Here is a 24,242-nt window from a genome sequence, read left to right on the forward strand (position 1 = left end):
AAGCCTTCGACACTTTGAAAGAAAAGATTAGTACAGCACCAGTACTAGCACTGTGTGATCTTCAAAGACCATTTGAGACCAAAATAGATGCCAGTGACTATGCCATGGGAGCAGTGTTGATACAACAGAGCAAACCCATATGTTATCATTCTAAAACATTTAATTCTGCAGTAGTTAACTATCTGACATATGATAAAGAATTGTATGCATTAGTACAGAGTGTGAAAAAGTGGAAACATTATTTAATATGCAAAGAGACAGTGATACATACTGATCATCAACCACTTCAATATCTACATTCCCAAACTAAGTTGCAGCAATCAAGACACTATAGGTGGATGGGTTTTCTACAACAGTTTCATTTAGTCATCAGATATAAATAGGGCATACACAATAAAGTTGCAGATATGTTATCTAGACCTATTATAAATGCATCCACTATACTTAAGCATAATTCAGTACTGCATGAGAGCTACATTGAACAATATGCTCAAGATATAGATTTCAAAGATGTATATGCAACTTTAAGTCAAGGCAAACGAGTCGAAGAATTGGATTATCATGTTAAAGACCAACTCTTGTATCATTGTGGGAAGCTATGCATCCCACAAACTGAAAGAGTAAAGATAATTCGAGAATCACACACTTCTCTAATTTCAGGTCACTTTGGAGTAAGTAAAACAGTTGCACAACTACAAAGATTTTGTTATTGGCCAAAAATGAATGAGACAGTTTCTAAATATGTAAGAGGGTGTACCATGTGTAGTAAAAGCAAGCCCAGCAATAGAAAACTAGGCTTATATACTCCACTGCCAGTTCCTTCTCATCCTTGGGAAAGTGTTTCCATGGACTTTGTTGGAGGACTGCCCAAATCTAGGAAAGGTCATGACTATTTATATGTTGTTGTGGATAGGTTCAACAAAATGTGTATTTTGATACCTTGTAACAAACAGATTACAGCTGAACAAACCGCAAAGTTGTTCTTTCAACATGTATGGGTTCATTTTGGATTACCCACTTCCATTGTATCTGATTGAGACACCTGATTTGTTGGGAAGTTTTGGTCGAGTCTGTGGGAACTGATGGACACCAGACTAAAGAAAAGCACAGCCTTTCATCCACAAACAGATGGCCAAACAGAAGTGGTCAACAAGACAGTGATCCAGTTGCTCAGAGGCTATTGCAGCAACAATCCCAAGCTTTGGGAGGAACAATTGTGTTATGTGCAGCATGCTTACAACCAAGCAAAACATTCTTCTACACAGAGATCTCCTTTTGAGACCTGTTTTGGTTTCACACCAAGGTCTCCCTTGGATTTTGTCTTTGGTAAAGACATAGCAATTGATTGACACAGTGATGTGGACAAGACAACCAGGTTCATTGAACAAATCCAAGAGATTCACCAGGCAGTACAGGAACAGCTGGAAAAGAGCCAAGCCAAATACAAGGCAAGGCATCATAAGCATCAGATGGAGCATAGTTTCGAAGTCGGTGATCAAGTTTGGCTATATATTAGCAAGGACAGAATGCAAGGTGAAGGTAAAAAGCTAAAGCCAATAAGGTATGGACCTTTCAAGATACTTGAGAAAATTGGTGAGAATGCTTTTCGCCTTGATTTACCAGCTTACATGCACATCTACTTAGTCGTTAATGCAAACAGTTTGAAACTATTTGAACCTTCATCAATTGAAGATCTCGAAGAGCAAAGTCAATTGCCTTCTATTGATGACCTGTTACCTGAATATCTCAATGAATTGCAGGAAGACACAGTTCTGGACAAGAAGGTGAGGACGACGTGCAGGGGAGATGTTGAGTACCTCAGGATTGGATTCAAGGGTTCAAAGCCAAGCAATGCAAAATGGATAGAGATTGGACAAGTGAGACAGTTATATCCTCACTTAGTCAATGCTTGAAAACCAACTTTTGGTGGTCCAAAAGCTTTTTCAGTGGGAAGGCCGTGATCCGAATGGGATCCTTAAACATATTTCATGACTATTTCAAAATTATGTCAGATCAAATCTTATGAATAACAAGCTTATCAGAAATGACCTCTAGACAATGGCAATTGTGGCCAGAACAAAACAATGAGGACCCTCGGTCAAAGCGCGCTAACCGTTGGCCCATGGAGACCGCGCATGGACGCAAATTGGCAATCGGAAGCCCGGATCCAGAAACAGAGGCAGTTTCTGATACGCGATTACGCTAATCACGTATCGCAGGACAAAACCCTCAGAGAAGGAAAGCCCCGAGCGCTCGGTCACGAGGAAAACAAGGAAACCATGCGGAAAACGTTAGAAGGCGGGTCCCATGCCCAAAACCGACAGGATATCACGTGCACTTCGAGCGGTAAGCGGGTTTGGCCGAGTTCAGCGCGATGCCATACATTGGGCGACGTGTGTCCAGCGGATGAGAGAGAAAACCGCTTACATCGCGTGAGTAACGGTCGAGCAACTTACCCATGCGATATAAATGGAGACCGTAGGATTTGGAGGCTCCAGATCAACGGCGGAGAATTAACCCGATGGATAACCGGATTCGATGAGGGAATAGACTGAGGCACATAAAGATTTGAGGTCCGACATGACCGATGAGCTGGCAGAAGAATCAATTTCACAGGCAAATCCTGGAGTAACGGAAATAACGACCATTTAAAGAAAACTAACACTCAGTTCGTAAGGCAACAAGTGGCCACCTCTCTGTGCAGCGTTACACAGCGACAATGACGCAGAGCAGGGAATTCCAGTGGACAGAGGCAGGCAATCCAGAGAGTCGGGAAGAGGAAACGAACAGTCAGGGAGCAGATTGGCTTTAAGCCACGAACAGACAAAGAGCAAGGAGGAAGACAGAAGAAGAGAGAAAAAAAGTGAATCGCAAAGAACAGAGAAGCCGAGCTGACCTGCAGAGCAAAGGCAGCATCGAGCAGACAGAGACAGAAAGAGTCCGAGAGTCTGTGAACCCCAGAGAAGGCTTGAGAGGTTCAAGCAACTCCTCTGTGTGTACCTGTCCAGTATTGAGTACCAAATTGGGCTCATGCCATCGAGACCAGTTGAGGTCGGGATTCAGTAAGGGGGAGTCTATGTACTCTAGAGGCTAGAGGAATCCAAGTACCACCCTACAGATCATCATCTGTTAAGTGAGACTCAAATTGAGCTCCTTATTGTAAATGTTGAAATTTGGTACCGGAGGACAGGTGGTTCCCTTAGGCTTTGATCTTTGGCCTAGGGAAAAGTGTCCAAAAGAATTTAATTTTTCTCCTAAAGTGACTTTATAATTTTATAAAGTTAAATCTAATTTAAAAGTGACTTTAAGTGATAAAGTTATTAAGTCTAATTTTAAAGTGACTTTTATAAAGTCAATGAAAAATTAGAAAGGAAAAGTGACTTTGGAAATAAATGACTAAGTGGGTCTTTATTAAAGTGGGGTGAATTAAAAAATAGAAAGTGAGATTTAAATGAGCATTTAATCTCAACCATTGATCTAAATCTATTTCAGCCATTGGATTTAGAGATCACCCAAAAGTCACTTGGATCACCCAAAAGTCACTTAGAGTTATATTAAAGGAGGAAAAGGAGGAAAAGGTCATTCATTCTTTCATGAGCAGATTGGGAGAAGGAGAGCAAGAGAGCAAGAGAGATTTCTGAGCAGGAAGGAGAAGGAGACAGCAGCTTGGCACACATTCCAAGGCAGCAGTTGAGCAGATTTGTACAGCTGATTCAGCACATGGTGAAAGGCAGATTTTTGCACAAAAATCGAGGAGCAGTTTGCTGATTTTTATGCACACAAAACGGAGGTCGTACAGCATTTATTGTTGTCCTGTTTGCTGTAATTTCCAGATTGCTGTGAGGCACGGGAAAGGAGATAAGTTGTAAATTTGCTCGCTGATTTTTTGCTGAATAATTCTCACTGTAAAAAGACAATTTTCAGAAATAAAGAAGAGCTCTCAAACTGGTTTTCCCCAAGAGTTGTAGGGGGTTTTTCCAGGGTCAAGTTGACCAAAAATATCAGTGTTTTAATGTGTTTTAATGGCTGTTTTTAATTGGTGATTTTTAATTCTGCAATTTCCAGCATTCTGAAAAATTTCCAGAATTTGTGTTTTCAGCAATATTTATTTTTTTCAGTCTGTTAAACGTATGGTTATGGGAATGGGCATTTAACTACATGGGAGAAATAAGGAGAAACTGAAAACCGGGGTGGGAAAACAGAAATTTTTACATGGTATCAGAGCTTGAGTGCTGAAGGGCAGTTTGGGACAGCAAAAGGAAAAATTACAGTTGCTGATTTTTCACTCAGAACAAGCTGATTTTTTCATAAACAACAGTTTTATCTTTACTACAGCAGTGCTATTTTTCAGTTTTAGGACAGCAGGATGTCATTGGGATTGAGGGTGGAGGATAGGTTGGATGGGCATATAAATTACAGCGTTTGGAAGGAGAGAATGCAGAGTATCTTTGAGGAGGCAGAAGTCTGGGATATCATGGTGCATACCGCACAGAACCCTGTTGTTGTGCCCACTGATGTTACTCAGTTGGCTGAGTATAAAAAGAAAAACAATAAGGGTAAGAGGCTGATTCTAGACGGAATCAAAGACCATTGCATTCCTCATGTGAGAGGAAAGAGCAATGCCCATGAGATGTGGACAGCATTGTCCAATCTCTACCAGAGTACCAATGAGAACCGGAAGATGGTCCTGAAGGAGAAGCTGAAGAACATTAAGATGGGTAATGATAGTGCAGCTGGATATCTCACAAAGATTACCAATGTGAGAGATGAGTTGGCAACGATTAGAGAGGCCATTCCATCCACTGAGTTGGTGCGTATTGCAGTGAATGGCCTCCCCCGTTCATGGTTGAACTTTGCTGATGGGGTTTGTGCACGTGAGACCCTTCCCACATGGGAGAGGTTTTGGGATGATTGCATTCAGACAGAGATCAGGAAAGGACAGCTTGGGGCAGCCAAGCCAGTTGAGCAGGATGAGAATGTAGCACTGGTGGCAGGAGGCAAGAAAGGCAAAGGGAAGAAGCAGGCTTCCACAAGCAGTGGTGGGGGCAAAGACAAAGGTAAAGGTAAACCGGGGAACACACAGAAGGACTATTCCAAGGTGAAGTGTTGGAATTGTCAAAAGATGGGACACTATGCAGTTGTGTGTCCGGAGAAGAAGAAGAAGAAGGGAAAGAACCAGGACGTGGCAGCTTCAGCTGAGATTGAGGACTTTGCAGGTCGTTTTGACCGGGAGTTTGCGTTCACTACATGTGAGTCCTCTAGTGCAGGATCACCTGCCACACAGGTTCAAAGGGAGCATGCTTTTCCCTCGATTAGCGGAGCATCTACAGGTATTTGGTATGTGGACAGTGGGGCTTCACGTCACATAACAGGAGTCCGTGAGTACTTCTCAGAGCTTTCACAGAGTGGCACTGATATTGAGGTAGTACTCAGTGATGACAGAGTTGTTAGAGCAGTCGGGGTGGGGACAGTGACATTTCAGAGGGAGTCCAAACCTCCCTTGAAGGTGTCAGAGGTTCTTTATGTGCCAGGGATGAGGAAGAACCTCATATCCGTCTCAGCTTTGGAGGACAGAGGATATGACGTACTGTTCAGGGGAGGACAGGTGTTGATGTATCCCAGGGACACTCCAGCTGATTCAGCTAGAGTGATAGGTGTACGCCATGCAAAGGTGTACAAGTTTGCATTTCAGCCCCTTTTGGCATTGAGCAGTAGTACCGACAGCAGAGCTAGCAGTTCTGAGCTGTGTGAGATTTGGCACCGCAGGATGGGACATATGTATCATGGAGCCTTGAGGACATTGCGGGAGATCACTACAGGTGTGCCAGATTTCAGTACTGATCACTTTGATACTTGCAGAGGTTGTGCGATGGGCAAATTTGCCAAATCCCCTTTTCCCAGCAGTGACAGCAGAGCGACGGGGATACTTGATTTAATTCATTCCGATGTGAGCGGTCGGATGTCTCATGTTTCCTTGAGTGGGTATGAGTACTATGTTTTATTCATTGATGATCACTCCAGGAGGACCTGGATTTATTTCTTGAAGACCAAGAGTGAGGTCTTCAAGCGGTTTCAGGAGTTCAAAGCTCTTGTGGAGACACAGACAGGCCGAAAGATCAAGTCCTTGAGGTCGGACAATGGAAGAGAGTACACCCTTGGAGAGTTTGTTGACTATTGTGCGGAGGCAGGCATTAGGAGGGAGTTCACTGTTCCTTACAACCCCCAGCAGAACGGGGTTGCGGAGAGGAAGAACAGATCCATCATAGAGGCTGCCAAAGCTATGTTACATGATCAGGGGTTGCCATTGTTCTTGTGGGCAGAGGCCTGCAACACAGCTGTTTACTTGCAGAACAGGAGTCCGCATCGTGCCTTGGGGCACATGACTCCGGAGGAGGCTTTCTCTGGGAAGAAGCTTGATCTTGGTCATCTTCATATCTTTGGATGCATTACATACTCCTATATACCCAAGGAGAAGAGGACCAAACTAGAGCCCACCGCAGAGAAGGGTATCTTTGTGGGCTACAGTGAGACCTCAAAGGCCTTTCGGATTTACATTCCTGCACAGAGGAGAGTTGTTGTCAGACGGGATGTGAAGTTCGAGGAGGACAGGGCCTTTAGGAGGTCACGGGAGTTAGAGTATCTGGATCAGCCAGACCCTCAGCAGCAGTTGAGTCAGTCGCAGGGATCAGGAGGATCCGGAGGTACATCTATGAGGATGTCAGGTCCGTCAGTGAGCAGTGGCTCATCGAGCCAGAGGGGTGGTGCTCCGGGCAGCATGCAGAGCAGTTCACTAGGGAGTCCACTGATGGACAGTTCACACGGTACCTCAGCTTCTACAGGTTCAGGTGCAGGCAGGAAGACAGCAGACAGACAGTCAGGAGTTCAGGCTACTGATGATGATGAGGAGGAGGAGTTTCATTCTCCGGTGGAAGAAGTGCGCTCAGGGAAGAGGAAGCCCAAGTGGCTTCAGGACACCTTGAGAGATGCCACATCTGTTGCTAAGCCGAAGAGGCCGATCAGAGAGAGTAGACCACCTGAGAGGTTTTGTAGTTATATGGCGATGGTTACCAGCATCCTTGACTCTGAGCCTTCTAGCTATGAGGAGGCAGCTAGCCAGCAGGTCTGGAGAGAGGCCATGCAGGAGGAGTATTCTTCTATCATGAAGAATGATGTTTGGGAGGTGGTGCCGAGGCCTGAGGGCAAATCCGTGGTTACTTCCAGATGGCTTTACAAGGTAAAGCATGCTGCAGATGGCAGCATTGAGAAATTCAAAGCGAGGTTTGTGGCTAGAGGGTTCTCCCAGGTAGAGGGAGTTGATTATGAGGAGACCTTCGCTCCCGTGGCTCGATATACTTCGATCCGCTCCATTATATCGATAGCAGCAGAGATGGGTTGGAAGATCCACCAGATGGATGTGAAGACCGCATTTCTCAATGGCTTCATACAGGAGGAGGTGTACATTGAGCAGCCACAGGGCTTTGAGGTGCATGGGAAGGAGTCCCATGTGTGCAGATTGAAGAAGGCCCTTTATGGCCTGAAGCAAGCTCCCAGAGCTTGGTACTCCAGGATAGATGCATACTTGCAGGGGATGGGTTTCACAAAGAGTGAGGCAGATCCGAACCTTTACTTTATTGTGATTGGTGAGGAGCCTCTCATTCTGGTGCTGTATGTGGATGACTTGATCATTACAGGTGCAGAGAGACTCATAGAGCACTGCAAGAGAGATCTTGCGGCGGAGTTTGAGATGAAGGACATCGGCTTGATGCATTACTTTTTGGGTTTGGAGGTGTGGCAGGAGGAGGGGCATTTCTTCCTGGGGCAGGGGAAGTATATTGTGGACATCCTTAGCAGATTCCACATGGAGGATTGTAGACCCATGTCGACACCGATGATCACCAACTGGAAGAAGCTTCATGCTTCGGATTCCGAGTTGGTGGATCCCACATTGTACAGGCAGCTGATTGGTTCCTTGATGTATTTGATCAACACTAGACCAGATATCTGTTTTGCAGTCAACACGATGAGTCAGTTTATGTGTGAGCCTAGGAAGGTTCACTGGGTGGCTGCAAAACACATTTTGCGGTACTTGCAGGGGACAGTGGATTATGGTCTGGACTACAGGCAGGGAGATGGAGTGAGATTGGCAGGATACACTGATTCTGATTGGGCAGGTTGTGCTTCTGATAGGAAGAGCACTTCAGGGTGTTGTTTTGGGTTGGGTTCAGCAGTAGTGTCATGGTTCAGCCGGAAGCGGCAGTCAGTAGCACTGAGTTCAGCGGAAGCAGAGTATATGGTAGCCAGTCTAGCTAGTTGTGAGGCCATCTGGCTTCGCAAGATGTTGTTTGGCTTATTTGGTCAGCCGTTGAGACCTTCAGTGATTTACTGTGATAATCAGAGTTGCATTAAACTCACGGAGAATCCAGTATTTCATGACAGGTCAAAGCATATCAAGATCAGATATCATTTCATCAGAGACTATGTTCAGAAGGGAGCTGTGAAGCTTGAGTATATTTCCACTGATGAGCAGGTTGCAGATATCCTTACCAAAGCCTTACCACGGGGCAAGCATGTCTACTTCAGAGACAAGATGGGTGTGGTGAGGAACACCTTCCTCGGTAAGAGGGAGTGTTGAAATTTGGTACCGGAGGACAGGTGGTTCCCTTAGGCTTTGATCTTTGGCCTAGGGAAAAGTGTCCAAAAGAATTTACTTTTTCTCCTAAAGTGACTTTATAATTTTATAAAGTTAAATCTAATTTAAAAGTGACTTTAAGTGATAAAGTTATTAAGTCTAATTTTAAAGTGACTTTTATAAAGTCAATGAAAAATTAGAAAGGAAAAGTGACTTTGGAAATAAATGACTAAGTGGGTCTTTATTAAAGTGGGGTGAATTAAAAAATAGAAAGTGAGATTTAAATGAGCATTTAATCTCAACCATTGATCTAAATCTATTTCAGCCATTGGATTTAGAGATCACCCAAAAGTCACTTGGAGTTATATTAAAGGAGGAAAAGGTCATTCATTCTTTCATGAGCAGATTGGGAGAAGGAGAGCAAGAGAGCAAGAGAGATTTATGAGCAGGAAGGAGAAGGAGACAGCAGCTTGGCACACATTCCAAGGCAGCAGTTGAGCAGATTTGTACAGCTGATTCAGCACATGGTGAAAGGCAGATTTTTGCAAAAAAATCGAGGAGCAGTTTGCTGATTTTTCTGCACACAAAACGGAGGTCGTACAGCATTTATTGCTGTCCTGTTTGCTGTAATTTCCAGATTGCTGTGAGGCACGGGAAAGGAGATAAGTTGTAAATTTGCTTGCTGATTTTTTGCTGAATAATTCTCACTGTAAAAAGACAATTTTCAGAAATAAAGAAGAGCTCTCAAACTGGTTTTCCCCAAGAGTTGTAGGGGGTTTTTCCAGGGTCAAGTTGACCAAAAATATCAGTGTTTTAATGTGTTTTAATGGTTGTTTTTAATTGCTGATTTTTAATTCTGCAATTTCCAGCATTCTGAAAAATTTCCAGAATTTGTGTTTTCAGCAATATTTATTTTTTTCAGTCTGTTAAATGTATGGTTATGGGAATGGGCATTTAACTACATGGGAGAAATAAGGAGAAACTGAAAACCGGGGTGGGAAAACAGAAATTTTTACAGTAAAATCTCTGCTTAAGACACAATAGAAAAGGCCACCACTGAAGCTGGACCAGGAGACGTAGCCCAAGAGGATTGGGTGAACTCCTTATTAAATTTGTTGTGTTCTGTATTTGCTTACTGTGTTTCTCTTACTGTTTCAAGTGTCTGTGTATTTCGCAATCTTATTGATCCATTGCCTAAAATAACATAGACACACCCCAGCACATGAGTCTGTAATACCTTCATTAATTAACTGAGATCATTCATGAGTGATTTTCAGATAAAAAATGCTTCCATGTGTCAAAACCTTACTCTGGGTGCCCTGCATCATCTCCAAGGGGGCTAAAAGGATGACATGGTGCACTCTCTCAAGTTTTGGGGGTCGATGTGCTAGTATAAGGCGTCCCTTGTCATCCAGTGTAACATCACCCTATTCTACCCCTGCTCTTTGTAATAACAAATGTGACTGCAATACGAGCGTGGGGGAAAACCACAATTGGCCGAACCTCTAATTAAATATCTAACAAATATTAATTAAAATTAATTAATTAAAACTATTGAAGGATAACCTTATGGATCCTCGGTGTGAGGGAAGTTTGCCTGCTGGTGTATTTTGAAAGCCATGCCCAGCCAAGTTTAATGTCTAAAGTCGGTTGTTTTCCCTCTTGTGTTGAAAATTCATGACCCATACCCACTCGAATCAAATGCCACAGTTGCTTGCAAGCTCGGGACACCATTACCTAACAAGATTGCGTTGTGATGTGATTGGGGCCAAAATGGAGTTGGTAGAGTTCACTGACAAGCTATTAAGAGATTGAACTAGGGCGATGGAAGGGAAGGTGCTGCCCATTCCCTTTTTTCCCCTCATAAATTGAGGAGACAACGCCTGAAGAGCCAAGATATGCGCTCGCAAGGAAAACGCATTAAACAGTGGAGGCGTTGTTCTCTCTCAGTTGTTCTAGGGGACATAGGAGAAATATTACATATTTGCAAAATAGAAGGGAAATTGGGGTTTGATTGCTCGATTAGAATTCAATTATTTAGCAAATTATTGTTTAAACTTTAAACTATCAATGGAGTGCGGACATTTCTTTCTTGCAGAGGATTGGATAAAACCACTAGGTGTTTGCAGTTAGACTAATGAACAACTTAGTGCTTGCTATGTGCTTGCTAATTGGCTGATGAACCACCCTCATCATGGAATCAATTCCTGGATAAAACCACAGGGTGCTTGAAGTTAGACTGATGAACCACTCAGCACTTGCTAAGTGCTTGCTAACTAGTTGATGAACCAGCCCCATTGTGGAATCAATCCCTGGATAAAAACTCTAGGTGCTTGTTGTTAGACTAATGAACCACTTAGTGCCTGCTAAGTGCTTGCTAATTGGCTGATGAACCACCCTTATCATGGAATCAATCCCTGAAGAAAATCGTCGGGTGTTTGCAATTAGACTGATGAACCATTTAGTGCTTACTAAGTGCTTGCCAACTGGTTGATTAACGACCTTCACAGTGGAATCAATCCTTTGGAATTGAGCAATATACCCTTTTGGAATTTGAGTGTAGCCTTATGATAGAGAATAAGTGAGTCACTTCGATGCTTATTGCCGAAAGAGTAGTTGATGAACCACTTGGGCAGTGGACTCCATTTTCTTAGTGTTTGATTGTTGGTCTGAATTGCCCCTATGCAAGCATCCCCTCAGACTCTGGATCCGACTCGGGGGTGGTCAACTGCAAGAAAGATTACAAGTGTAGTCGGTCTATGGTTGGGTGGAGAGTGGAAGTACCTCCTTCAGTTGCCAACAATTCTGACTGACTCAGATAAGTATAATGATTTATGCATATGAGAATTATGAAGGATGACTATGCTTGTGATGTTAATGGTTGATATATGGTTTTGTAAGATTCATGGATGAATGCCTAAATCATTGTATATCCATAGTTGACTAGCTATCTAACTTGTAAAGGATGGTAATGAATTTTTGAATGGTGTATTGGTTGCCATCTCCAAGAATCACAAAATCACTTGCATGATTGTAGCAGATTATTGGATGTTTACTCAGATAACCTATCATTTCATAAGTTATTGATTAACTTATCTATTTTATAAGTTTGGGTAGTTCCTTGCTATGACCTAGGTTGCCGAGGTCATATTACATGAGTTCACATTATATACACTAGATGTAAATTAGCATGAATGATGTGATGTTTTTAATATTTATTGTTGAAATTGCAGCCAAGGAGAAATTCCCATAGAACCCCTTCCTGTAGAGATCCGGCACTTGAATAGACAAACAAATATTAATTATTAATTGATGTGATTAAATTTATTTGGGGTTAAGAGAAAATTATGAAGGTCGGTTCAAATTAAAAGAGGGAAACATTAAATTTGGAATTTCAAATTTGGTCAAGTCGGCTCACTTAAAGTCGTGACCCTTCGTATAAACCAACAACTATATATTGGCAATGATCCTCTTCCATGATGAAACAAATTCGAGCTTTGAGGTAGGTCAACTCGCACCATATTTCTGAGGCCCGCAATTGCAGTTGCTTGATATACATCTCTTTGTGATTCATATGGTTTGTTATATGGTGTTGGAAATACTAAGACGGGGGATGAATCAATATTTCACTTACAATTAGTTAATTTTTCTTTTTAGAGCATTAGTTATTTTCATCATCAAATTAAAATCATAAATCAACAATGCATAGAATCAAAGACAATAGACGCCAAAATTTTAGGTGGAAACCCTTCCGGGAGAAAAGCCATCGAAACGCTTCTCTAATAATTTTATGAGAATAATGCTTTAGCTCCAACTAAAAGGTAAGCCCCAACTCCGTAGTACTCTAGTACTCTAGAGAAAGCATTCTAGTTTTATCAGGCAGCTCCAACTCCTCAAAGGATGCTTCTACACCATGTTTTACCAGCACCCACTAGAAGGATGCTCCAACGCACCCTAGCACCTCGAATTTTTTTCAGGCTCCAACCTGAAGGTGATTTCAACCACCTGCTTAGGACCACCCAACCTCCCTCAAAAATTAAGAATGAGTATGAAATGTGGGCTCATGTACCATCGAAAATGACCCACTTACAATAAATACATATACATCAACGAAATCCCAATCAAATAAACCCTTACTCCAGAAACCCTATAGCAATAATGACAGAAACCCTCAATGATAAGACAATGTACCTCTTGCTGCTATGATATCTAGAAGAAAAACTTGCAGTTGCATACTGATTAGTCAACCAAAGATGAAACACTTACTGTCTTCTACTAATAATAGAGCATTGTTGTAGGATATGTCAATGAAGACACTATTGTAGCAATACTGATGATATAGCTAAAATTGCTTACTATTGAAGATATGAAACCCTAACCACAAACATCTTCAAATCACAAGAGTAGAAGTTGTCTCTACTGAATCCTGATGGATAACCCTTAATTTTAAACTAGAGCAACAACAATAACTCTTTGCACAAGTTCAAAACTTCAATAAACTGTAAGGAAAGTCTCATAACTATATATTCATTCCTTTGTTCTTGCTTGTAGGAGATACATGTTCAGAAGGCTCAAACAAGAGCTATATATTCAGTGGTTGCAATACTTCAATAGTTGCAAGAATACAACATACCTTTATGTGTGCCAGGGTAACCAGACCTCTGATTTATGAATTATGAATTGTTGTTCACTATGATATCACTGCAAAAGACTACCCTACAACCTTTATGTCTCAAAAACTTTCTTTCAATGTGCTGAGGACCGAACTGAATATATAGTCCGAAATTTTCAATGAAGTTACTTCACCACAGGTCATGAGACTTGCTCAGTACAATGCACAAAATTCGGCTTTCAAAGAAGCACACATAGCAATTTAAGTGTATGTGTGTGTATATATATATATAGCAAACTGTCCCTGCAAGTGCTTGTCACAAGTCTGTCACAAAAGTGTAGATGATTAGGCTATAGGTCTTTGTGTGTTAAATTTCAAAGCATGATCAAAAAATTTCCAGGTTCTTGACGTAGGTCTGTCACAGATGATTATTTAGGTTTCAATCTTATTACAACGCTCCTTGATTTGCATTAAAGGAAGGTCGAATGGCTTTGACAAATATGTCTTCCACAGATTAATTGTGATGGCCAGGGAGTTCAGGATTTAGGTCTTCTACAATTCGGAAATTTAGAGCTCAGATCACTGCATAAAACAACCCAGAAATCATGCCAAGGTGCAACGAAATAAGATCACATGTCTTAAGGTTTTAGGCTTCATATTAGGGTTTCTTCGCCACTTCAGATAACAAGCCTTTATACACAGAAACGAGATCTAGAGATCTCCTTCTTCACTGGTGTAGAGACCGCAAAGGTTCCAAAGCCTATCCAAACCACTGTAATCTAGGTTGCAAACAACTTTAAGTGCGTGCTTGGACAATCCACAAGGAGAGAAGAGATTGTTCACTAGTTCAAAGACATAATTTGTGCCCTAGTGAGGGTTGAAACCACAAATATGAAACAAATTTTCTCTTGTAGTTCCTTCGTTGGTCCTGCAAAAACTCATACAAAAAACGAAACCCTTTAACCCAAGTTTCATAACCAGAACTCCTCAACTAATCCTTCCTCCTTGTTATGTCTTCAGGACTCCTCAAGGCCGAAATTTCAAAGCTCAAACTTGATTAGATGTGCATCAAAAATGCTTACCAAAGCGATGAGGTGGGATGGGCTTTTATAGCCTTCTCTTTGACTGAAAGGGACCTCCACATAGTGAGCCGACTTGGGTTTTACGAGGGAAGTCCTTTTAAAATTCAAATTCTGATGAAGGGAAAATCTTTCGATGAGACCGATTTCAATTTGAGGGTCACTTGAGTTTGAAATTAAAGCCAAAACCCCTCATGCATTTTAATTTTAAAATAAATATTCATAAACAACCCTTTATGCCATTTATTTTATTCATGGTGGAGAACCACATTCCTTGACCATTTGACTTGACCAAAGAGAAGTTGCCACATCATCATCCTTTAGGGTTGATGCCCACAAGATGGGTCCTTCAGCTTCAAACAAGCATAACTCCCAAACTGTGAAGGCTATTGTGGTGTACCACAAACCACCGAAATCAGCTCGATGAGGAGAATCCAATAAGGATGATCCAGACTCAAAAAAAAATTGATTCGCCATGTCATTTTGGTCAACAAAGGCAAGGCATCTCCTGGTGTTACTTGGGTTGACATCAATGGTAACAACATTCCAGCATATTGGAGGTTCGCACAACACTCTAAGGCACATAATTCTTTTCAGTGGCTTGCCCAACACTCTGAGGCACATAATTATTTTCAATGGCTCACACAACGTTCTGGGACTCACATTTACAAATCTAAGGCGTGATACTTATACTATGTGGCCCGACTATACTTTGGGTCATTATTTGTGGATCATTTATTTTATGGCCCGCATTCCATCACAATGGTTTGGTTTTGTTCTTTTATGATTCGTAATGGCTTGGTTCTATTCAATCACAATATGGCTCGTTCATTTGCATAGGTTCACATTGGCCCACAACATCTCTGTGGTATGCAATAGTTATAGTAGCTCGCACACTTTATTTATTTGAAGTTCATTTATAGTTCATGGCTCGCATCACTTGCTTGAGATTTGCATAATCGTTATGGCTCATTGATTTTTTTGTGGCTAGCACGAATCTGTTCATGGATCACATTTATGGCTCGTTGTCATACTTCTATGGCCGGCATTCATAATACGATAGCTTGCATACCTATTCTTGTGACACACATTCTGTTTCCATGGCTTGCATCTCATTCTTGGAGCTTGCACTTATCTTTAGAGGACTCTCTATGTCTCGTTAACAATGATAGTAATAAGGGTCTAGATCTATGACAGTGATTCACAACATAAATACGTTGGATAGAGATACCTTTGATAGTAACATATGCTAGTAGTAATACATGATGTCAATATGATTTTGATAATGAAAGACGGCAGAATCCTGGACGGGTTATGTAATAGTGATCTTGATTGATAACAGTGATAACATATTCTTGTTTGCAGTGACCCTATTTTATGGAAAACCTATATATAGCATACACACTACAACAACTCGTATTACCGTAACCCTATATAAAACAATAATCTTAATGAATTCAGCATGACAATGGTATATGGACATTGATAAGGGTCGTGATGATGACATATGATGATAGTAACATCATAGACTTGCTGACAATATCATTGATGATAGTTGACAATTGACAATCTCTTGATATGTAACAATGATGTGCATGGCATTTGATGATTGACATGATAGTGACCTTGATGGTAACATACTCTTGATGACAATAATAACATGATGGATGATAGAAGTGACCGTGTCTCTATGACAGATGTGATATTGTATATGACAGTGATATGTCAACAACTCTCTTGCATTTGTTTCATTCAGTTCACAAAGGAAGTTGAGTACTAAATTGGGTTGGCCCTAGGAGGCCTAATGTATCTCATTCTTATTGTACTTTGTATCTCAACTTAACAATTGATGAATATCTAATAAAAGAACTTGGTTGGGTTTTCCCCCTTGTGGGGTTTTGCCCTGGTCTCTGACCTAAATCCTAATGTCTCTATTGTGTATGCTTTTTTTTTGTTGTTCCTTTATTGTTCCACTACATTGTTAATGTTTACTGTTCTTTCTACGTAACTGTTGATGATGATATGAAGTTGCGAGGTGAATGTAATGTAAAATGTTGAAAAAGTTTTATAAATGCAATTATCTATAACAAAGAACAATCTAGCCCTAAAAATTAATATTTATGGGTTTATACGCACTTATATGTTATTGTAACTGAGTATTACAATCAACTATAATATGTCGAGATTCATTGTTTTAATATGGCAAAGTACCCTTGAGAACCTATGCTCAAGCTGAGACAATCATTCTCAGGAATTTGATGATTCTAGGAAGGTGCCCTGGTTTTAAGGAATCCCTGTAAGCTTCCTCAAATGCATCTTAGGTCCTTGGCACCAAGGCTTAATCCTAATCCACCACCCGACTTTTTTGATTTTTTAAATTTCCAAAAAATATTCCCAGGGCTTTGCATTTTTTTAATTCAACAATGATTCTCCACGATTACATTTCTAGGAAGCGAATCAGGTCGATTCAGGTATGATAGACGAAGTTTTATCTGCTGAAGAATTATCTATGATAGATGAAACTTCACCTGAATGTAATGTCTCTCAAGGTTTAGATAGCTGGCTGTTAGGCTCTGATACCACTTGTAGCACGAATAGGGGAAATGAACAATCAAGAAATACACATTCAAACCATGTACACCATGATTATCTGGAAAACCCCAATTGGGGAAAAACCAACCAACAATAGATCAAGCCACCCTTCCTTTCTTACACGTGCTCCTCACGCAGGCTGATGAGTGGGCAAGGGATGGACACTCCAGCACACAGACAGCACTGGAGTCTGGTCGTCACAGCCTCCCTTCACACTAGACGCAGGCACACAGGCAAACGTAGCCGGTTCGCTCCTCACGCAGGCAGATTCTGGATTCTTCCCCTGCAATCTTCACGCAAGCAGTTCTGGACACACGTAGCAGGTCCACGCAAAGCAGAGAGCAACAGTTGCTCCTCGACGGTTCTAGAACGGGCTAGCAACAAGCCTCCTCGCTCCTCGACAGTTCTGGATAGGGCCTCCTTGCTCCACGCAGGTTCTAGACATATGGACAGGGCCAGCAACGGGCAACAATGGTGGTCCACACAGAGAGCACTCAAATCAGGGTTTGGCCTCCCTCAACTCAACGGCTCTGGCTTCCTTGACGGTCCTCGATTTTACACGCAGAGAGCATGGCTCTTGTCCAACGCAAAGAGCACTCCTCCTTGTAAACCATTCCACGCAGATACCACCCTCCTCTCGACGGTTCTGGACAGAGTGATAACACGCAGCAGTCGTCCACTGAAACAAATGACCCAGCCAGCCTTCCTATGCAGCGTCTCAACTTAACTCACATTAATTCACATTATCTATTGTTGGTTGGTTTTTCCCCAATTGGAGTTTTCCAGATAATCGTGGTATACATGGTTTGAATGCATATTTCTTCATTGTTATATTTATTTCTCTTGAACCCTAACAAAACTCTCCTATGTCAAAGGCTCAAAGCTTTTGTCCTCGTTATTGTAAGAAGGGAATTGTTATGAAGTCTTGATCATAAAGGCAAAAATTTTAAGACAAACGTAACACTCTACTCTAAAAATTCTTAAATAGAAATTGGCAGAACTCATAATTATAGCATTAACATTCCACCATGCAGATGCTGAGAAAACGGTTCAGTATATATTCAAAACATCTTTAATACAGCTGCGCAGCAAGGTTGAACATAGAAATAGATAACTGAGAAGAAGGAAAAGTGATAAAGAAAATAGAAAAATATAAAAAACATGAAAGACCGGATCCATCATTTCATCAATAGCCTTTAATTAAAATTTAAAATACAATATGGATGTGAAAATACAAGTTCGAAATGCATCTACCTGTCATAATATTGGGCCCACGAAGCCACACTTCTCCTTGCTGATTAGGGGAAAGAGGCTTCCCTGTTTCCAGATTTACAATTTTTGCTTCAAGTCCTGGAACTAATGATCCTGCCGATCCAAAGTGACTATTCCCTTCTTTTGGTAATGTTTTTGTTGCAATGCTACAAGATTCAGTTAGGCCATAACCCTGTTCAAACATCACATCACATTTCTTAAAATTCAAAATTATTCTAATTTTCTTTTGAACTATATCCAAATAAGCCAACTAAGTAAAGGGAAAATAAAGTTCTTTCATCTTCTAGATTCTACAGATTGGACCAGCCTCATAGTATGCCATATTGAGTTGTTATTTGTAAACCACTTGATTCACTTCTACACAGTTAATGTTGTTTTACAAAGTATAAATTTACGAACAACACGATAACTAGTTTTAATTGTACACATATAACCATGCGGGATATGCAAAAAACATGAAACGTCAACAGTTGATTCAAAAGACAATTTGTGATTTTCCAGTTAGGGCGACTACAAAACGCATCCTCCATTCGAATGCAAGGTTAAGTTTTCAAACAAAATTTGATGAAAAAGTGGTCAAACCAGTGGGATGACAAAAACGAGCAAACAGGGAGGGCAGTAACATACCCCTAATACACCCTAAAAAAATTTGGATTTTTACAAAAAGTAAATCAAGGGCATTAGCACTCCTATACAATTATAATCTTTTCAATGACGTCCTTGATAATATACTATTTCTTAGCAACTCAGCATAACCATTTTATTCTATATCTTGAAGTAAATGTATTTGGGTGTCGAATTTCGTTATGGCTTTCAGAGTTACATATTGGTTCTCTTGCTAATTTATATTACAAATCGTATACCTTTACCATTCAAACTAGCCTGGTATAGTTATTCTTTCATCTCTTTTATATATATATATATATATATATATATATATATATCATTTTCCATAAAATCTGACGACCGTCCAATGGTGGGACCAGTAAGTGAAATCATAATCAGACCCGACCTTAGCACTGGGCATATTATAGCAAGAAGCATTTTAATCCCGATCTCTGACCTTAGTCGTGTAGACGGGTCACTTAATAAACTTTGACAAAAAGTGTTTTAATCCTGAACCCCGACCTCCGACCTTGGTCACATATAATGATCAACGACATCATATTTAACTTAAAACAGCATCTACCAATCTTTTATAAACGTTGCCCAGACATGGTATACTATGGTGTTTATATGATAAGTTCATATATAAATTGTTTTAAATGCTATTCGCAGATGTATGTGGTATATATTTATGCAACTCTAACTTTAGCAAAGTGCTTCCCCAACCTTCGTCATACGTCGATCTACTCTACGTGTTGAACAATTGTTTGCACCACGATTATAGATGGAAACCCTAAGATCTACGATGGTGAACTAATTAGGGTTATTGTGTAAACTTGATGACTACCTTAGTCTGTCATTTTCACCGGTCATTCTCTTATTTCGACTTTGTGCCGACGAGGCTTTGTAAGCTTTGCAATTCGACTTTAATCCAACGTTGACCATTTGGTTTTTGCATTACATAGTACGGAATTATGTTATTAATTCTTCAAGTGTTACCGATTCTCCTTATGCATCTAGAGAGTATTCTCTTTCAATAATTCAAGGTTTTCACCTTCAGGGAGAGTTTCTCTTCATCGATACAAATTTATATGCTTAGAATTATACTTTTAATTTTTCATTTGTAGCTATCTCATCAGAATACATTATTATATGACCCTGTATCTGTTTGTAGCATTTTGGTTTGCATAAAATATTTCAACAAGGTCATTGTCGATTCTTGGTTGTGGAGATATTTGAAGCCTCATCATTTGGTTTTTAGTCATGCATTGGCAATGAAAAATAGCTCAATAACTTCATGTAACGATTTTAGGGTAATTGATGTTAGTTTCTGTAGCATCGGAGGTGTTCTAGCCACAAAATTTGGTGGAGAGGCTAGGATACATAATCTCTCCAAAACCTAGAAATCATTTTTGGAAATTCCACATAGAAATGACTTATTTAGATTATTAACCAAATTTTAAATGTTTCCTAAGTCTAAACTTAGAAACACTAGTTAATTAATCATAATTAATCAAGTCAATGTAAGAATTCTCTAGAAACTCACACGGATCAATCCAAAAATGCTCTGAGCCATCGATTAAGATTTAATCTTGGTTGTTGCAGTTCCAACAGGAAGATATAAGAAGGGATCGACGTGATGATGGAGAATACACCAAAGGCACCTGGAGAATTTGATTTTCCAAAATAGCAATAGTCAGTTGCCGGAGAGTTCGAGCTTCAATGAGGAAGCAAAGACAGTGAGGGGCAGGGAAAGTGATCAGGAGGAAGTTTTCCAAATCCGGAGAGGAAGCAGAAAAGAGGCCAAATTATTCCCAGTAAGGCAGCACAAAACATTGGGCAGTTGCTTCAGACGTGCAATTCGATTTGGCTTGAGTAAAAAAACGTTTTCAATTCTAGAGGCCGAACAAAGGTTTCAGAGTGCCAGAGAAATGATTTCCTTAGCATAGACAGGCAGATGACTTCATCAGAGGCAGTTTTGGGCTAGACGTCATAGGGCCAGCATAAGCACTGTGTAGAAATCAACGTGAGGGTTCCAAGAGGATGAGTTTCTGAAGGAAAATTGTGTCGGGGTTGCTTGTGGAAGAAGGGTAATTCCCTTAAATAATTTTGGCCAGATTTTCCTGCCGTTTGGATTGCCAGTTGGGCATCCATAGATTGTACTCAGAATTTCACTGCTGCATAATAATAAAAACCCTCAACTATTGCACCGATTTTCCCAAGTTGGGTTTTTCTGGGGACATTTGTCCAAAAATAACAGTGACCTTTTTATTTTGTGTGTGTGCTAATATTTTCTCAGAATTCAACGCTATTTTTCTTCCACAGTTTATTTGTGAAGTTTGCAATATTGGATTATTCGTTATTTGTGTGAGCAAATAAATTGTTAAATTAAATTAACAATTAAAAGAATAATTTCCAGTTGATGCAATAAGATTTCAATTTTGAAATTTTCACATGGTATCAGAGCGTGAGTGATCAGCAAAGAAGCTCAGAAGCGGCGAAGGGAATTTTGTTGTTCAGTGAGCAAAATAGGTAGAATTTTTTGAACATGAGGGAGAATTTTTTGGAGGCAGCACAGTCCATTGACAAGTAGGCCGAATTACTGGGGCAAAAATTTGATTTTCAATTGCAGGGTTGCAAAAAAATCAATTTTTCCGAGATTGTGATTCTAGGGATCAGAGGGAGCAAAAGCAACTCAGAATTTTGCTGAGCAGATTTCTGGTTGGACGTAGAGGGTTTTGCAACAACAGAATCCGCGTCGGGTGGAAGAGAAAAGCAGACAATAGAGGGAAATTTTGTCTCAAAGTGTTTATAGCCATGAAATCCTATTTTTCCAACAATAGATTGGCAGTCGCTCAGTGGAGATCTTTTTTACTCCAGAAGGGAGTGCATATAGAAGAACCAGCAGCCAAGCAGAGGAAAAGAGGGAGTTTTCGACAGATTCGAGAGGGCCACAACTAGGCTTAGAGATCAGAATAGGTTGGAGGGAGCCTCCAACTATGTCATCTGGAAAGTGAGGATGTCCTTCCTTCTAGATGAATATGGCCTGAAAGCCTACGTGGACAATGTGGTAGTAGTTCCCCAGGATGTGGATCAGCGCAAGGAGTACAAGAAGGAAATGACAAAGGAGAAGCAAATGCTTTTGGATGGAGTCTGAGATTATATAGTCTCACATATTTCTAGCAAGAATGCTGCCAAGGAAATGTGGGTAGCTCTCTCTATGCTATATCAGAGTTCTTCCGAGCAGCGGAAGATTTTTTTCTAAGAGAAGTTGAGAACCATCAGGATGCAAAAGGGTGAAGGCATAGATCCCTTCCTCACTCAAATTCAGGAGGTTCGAGATCAACTAGCAGTCATTGGGGAGGCGCCCCAACCCACAGAGCTTGTACAATTAGCACTAAACAGTGTCTCAGAGGACTGACAAGTGTTTGTCCAAAGTATTTTGGGCAGAGACACATTATCTAGTTGGGACAAAATGTGAGCCGATCTGAAATAAGAGGAGTTGAGACGAGCTCTAGTAAAGAGCACCATCAGCAAGGTCATGAAGAGTGCGAAGAAAGAGGAGAATGTGGCCCTTGCATTGAAGGGTCCTAGTCAGGGATAGGGGGAGCAGAAGAAGAAGGAGGTCCTATCAAAGGTCAAATGCTTTAGGTGTGGAGAGTTTGGCCACCACAATACACAGTGTCCTCTCAAGAAGAAGGATAAGCAGGAGAAGCAAGACCAGTTAGAGGAAGAGTTTGCTATGTTCGACGTTTGCAGATATACCTCTAGGAGTAAGGTTGGGTGATTTGGTGTTGTAACCCCAAAGAGCTACAAAGATTGGGCAAAGTCCTTGAGGATTCCACCTCATGGATCATTACCTGGCTACGAGGGCCCATAGTATTCAATAGCAGGATGGATCAGTGGCAGTTGATGCAATCAATACCAGAGTGACAGTTGCAGACTAGTAGCAGTGAAATGCTGAGGAGTGCAGTGCAGTGTTGACAGCAGAGTTGGTGGCTAAGTGCAGAGTTGGCAGCAGCGCAAATTCTTCAGTGACAGTGCAGATATTAGTAGTAGTCAGAGACTCGGGAGACAGATGCATCATACTAAACACAATTGATTCAGTATTTAGGATGCTTCTCAGTTGCAGTAGTTGCAGTTGCAGCAGCAACAGATGAGAGGGAGTTGCAGTGTAGATGCAGAGTTGGTGACGCAACATCAAAGTTGCGCTGTAGTTGGTGGGCAACAGAAGCTAGACATCAACAGCGTGACTAGAGGAGATACAGAGATAGGGTTTTGTGGCAAGATGTGTAGCACTAGAGAGAACACAGTGCTCGCTAAGAGAGAGTGTTAGTTTCTATACCATCGAATGTGTTCTATCCACGAAATTTAGTGGAGATACTAGAATACATGAGATCTTCAAAACCCAAAAATCGTTTCTGGAAATTCCACTTAGAAATGACTTAATTAGATTATTAACCAATTTTTAGATGTTTCTTAAGTCTAAACTTAAGAAAACTGGTTAAGTAATCATAATTAATTAAATCAAGTTGAGAATTCTCTAGAAACTCACACGAATAGATCTAGAAATTATATGAGCCAACGATTAAGATCTAATCTTGGCCATTGGAGTCCCAACAGGAAGATATAAGAAGGGATCGATGTGGTCATGGAGAATACACCAAAGACACTTGGAGAATTCAGTTTTCCAGGGTAGCAACAATTAGTTGCCAGAGAGGTTGAGCTTCAGTGAGGAAGTAAAGATAGTGAGGGGCAGGGACAGTGATCCGGAGGAATTTTTCCAGATCCGGAGAGGCAGCAGCAAGGAGGTAGAATTATTCCCAGTGAGGAAGCGATTTCCTTAGTAGAGACAGGCATAACGACTTGATCATATGCAGTTTCGAGCTAAACGTCATAGGGCTAGCGTAAGCATTGCGCAAAGGCCAGCGTGAGGGTTCCAAGAGGACGAATTTCTGAAGAAAAGTTGTGTCGGGGTTGCTAGTGTAAGAAGGGTAATTTCCTTAAATAATTTTGGCCAGATTTTCTTGCTATTTGGATTGCCAATTGGGTATCCATAGATTGTACTCGGAATTTCACTATTGCATAGTAATAAAAACCCTCAATTGTTGCACCAGTTTTCCCAAGGACATTTGTCCAAAAATAACGATGTCATTTTTATTGTGTGCACTAGTATTTTCTCTAGTTTTAGCGCTAGTTTTCTTCCACGGTATTTTTTTTCGAAATTCATTGTGAATTATTTGATATTTGTCGTAACAAAGTGCAAATAAATTATTAAATAAATTAACAATTAGGAAAATATTTTTCAATTGTGATAGATGAAATTTTCACAATTGATAAAACCCCAAGTTATTTTTCTTTTAGGAAATTAAATAAATGTTCATGGTTTTACGATTTTCTCAATGTTTGGTGTCTTTCCTGCAATTCTTGTAACTATATTTACGCTCATTAT

At 40.7% G+C, this 24,242-nt stretch overlaps 1 protein-coding gene across 1 annotated transcript in view; it reads right to left on the reverse strand.

Annotated features, from left to right (window-relative positions):
* Nucleotides 1-24,242, reverse strand: part of LOC149216773 (putative CoA ligase CCL7) — a 123,347-nt gene that overhangs the window by 44,628 nt on the left and 54,477 nt on the right. Inside the window, exon 2 of the mRNA XM_089392843.1 lies at nucleotides 18,167-18,356. Coding sequence (XP_089248969.1) covers nucleotides 18,167-18,356 — 190 coding nt within the window. The remainder of the gene's footprint in view (nucleotides 1-18,166; nucleotides 18,357-24,242) is intronic.

The sequence above is a fragment of the Pinus tabuliformis genome, chromosome 1_1 (assembly GCF_031772625.1).
Source record: "Pinus tabuliformis cultivar Carrire ecotype Pingquan chromosome 1_1, CPIR1, whole genome shotgun sequence".
Classification (NCBI taxonomy): domain Eukaryota; kingdom Viridiplantae; phylum Streptophyta; class Pinopsida; order Pinales; family Pinaceae; genus Pinus; species Pinus tabuliformis.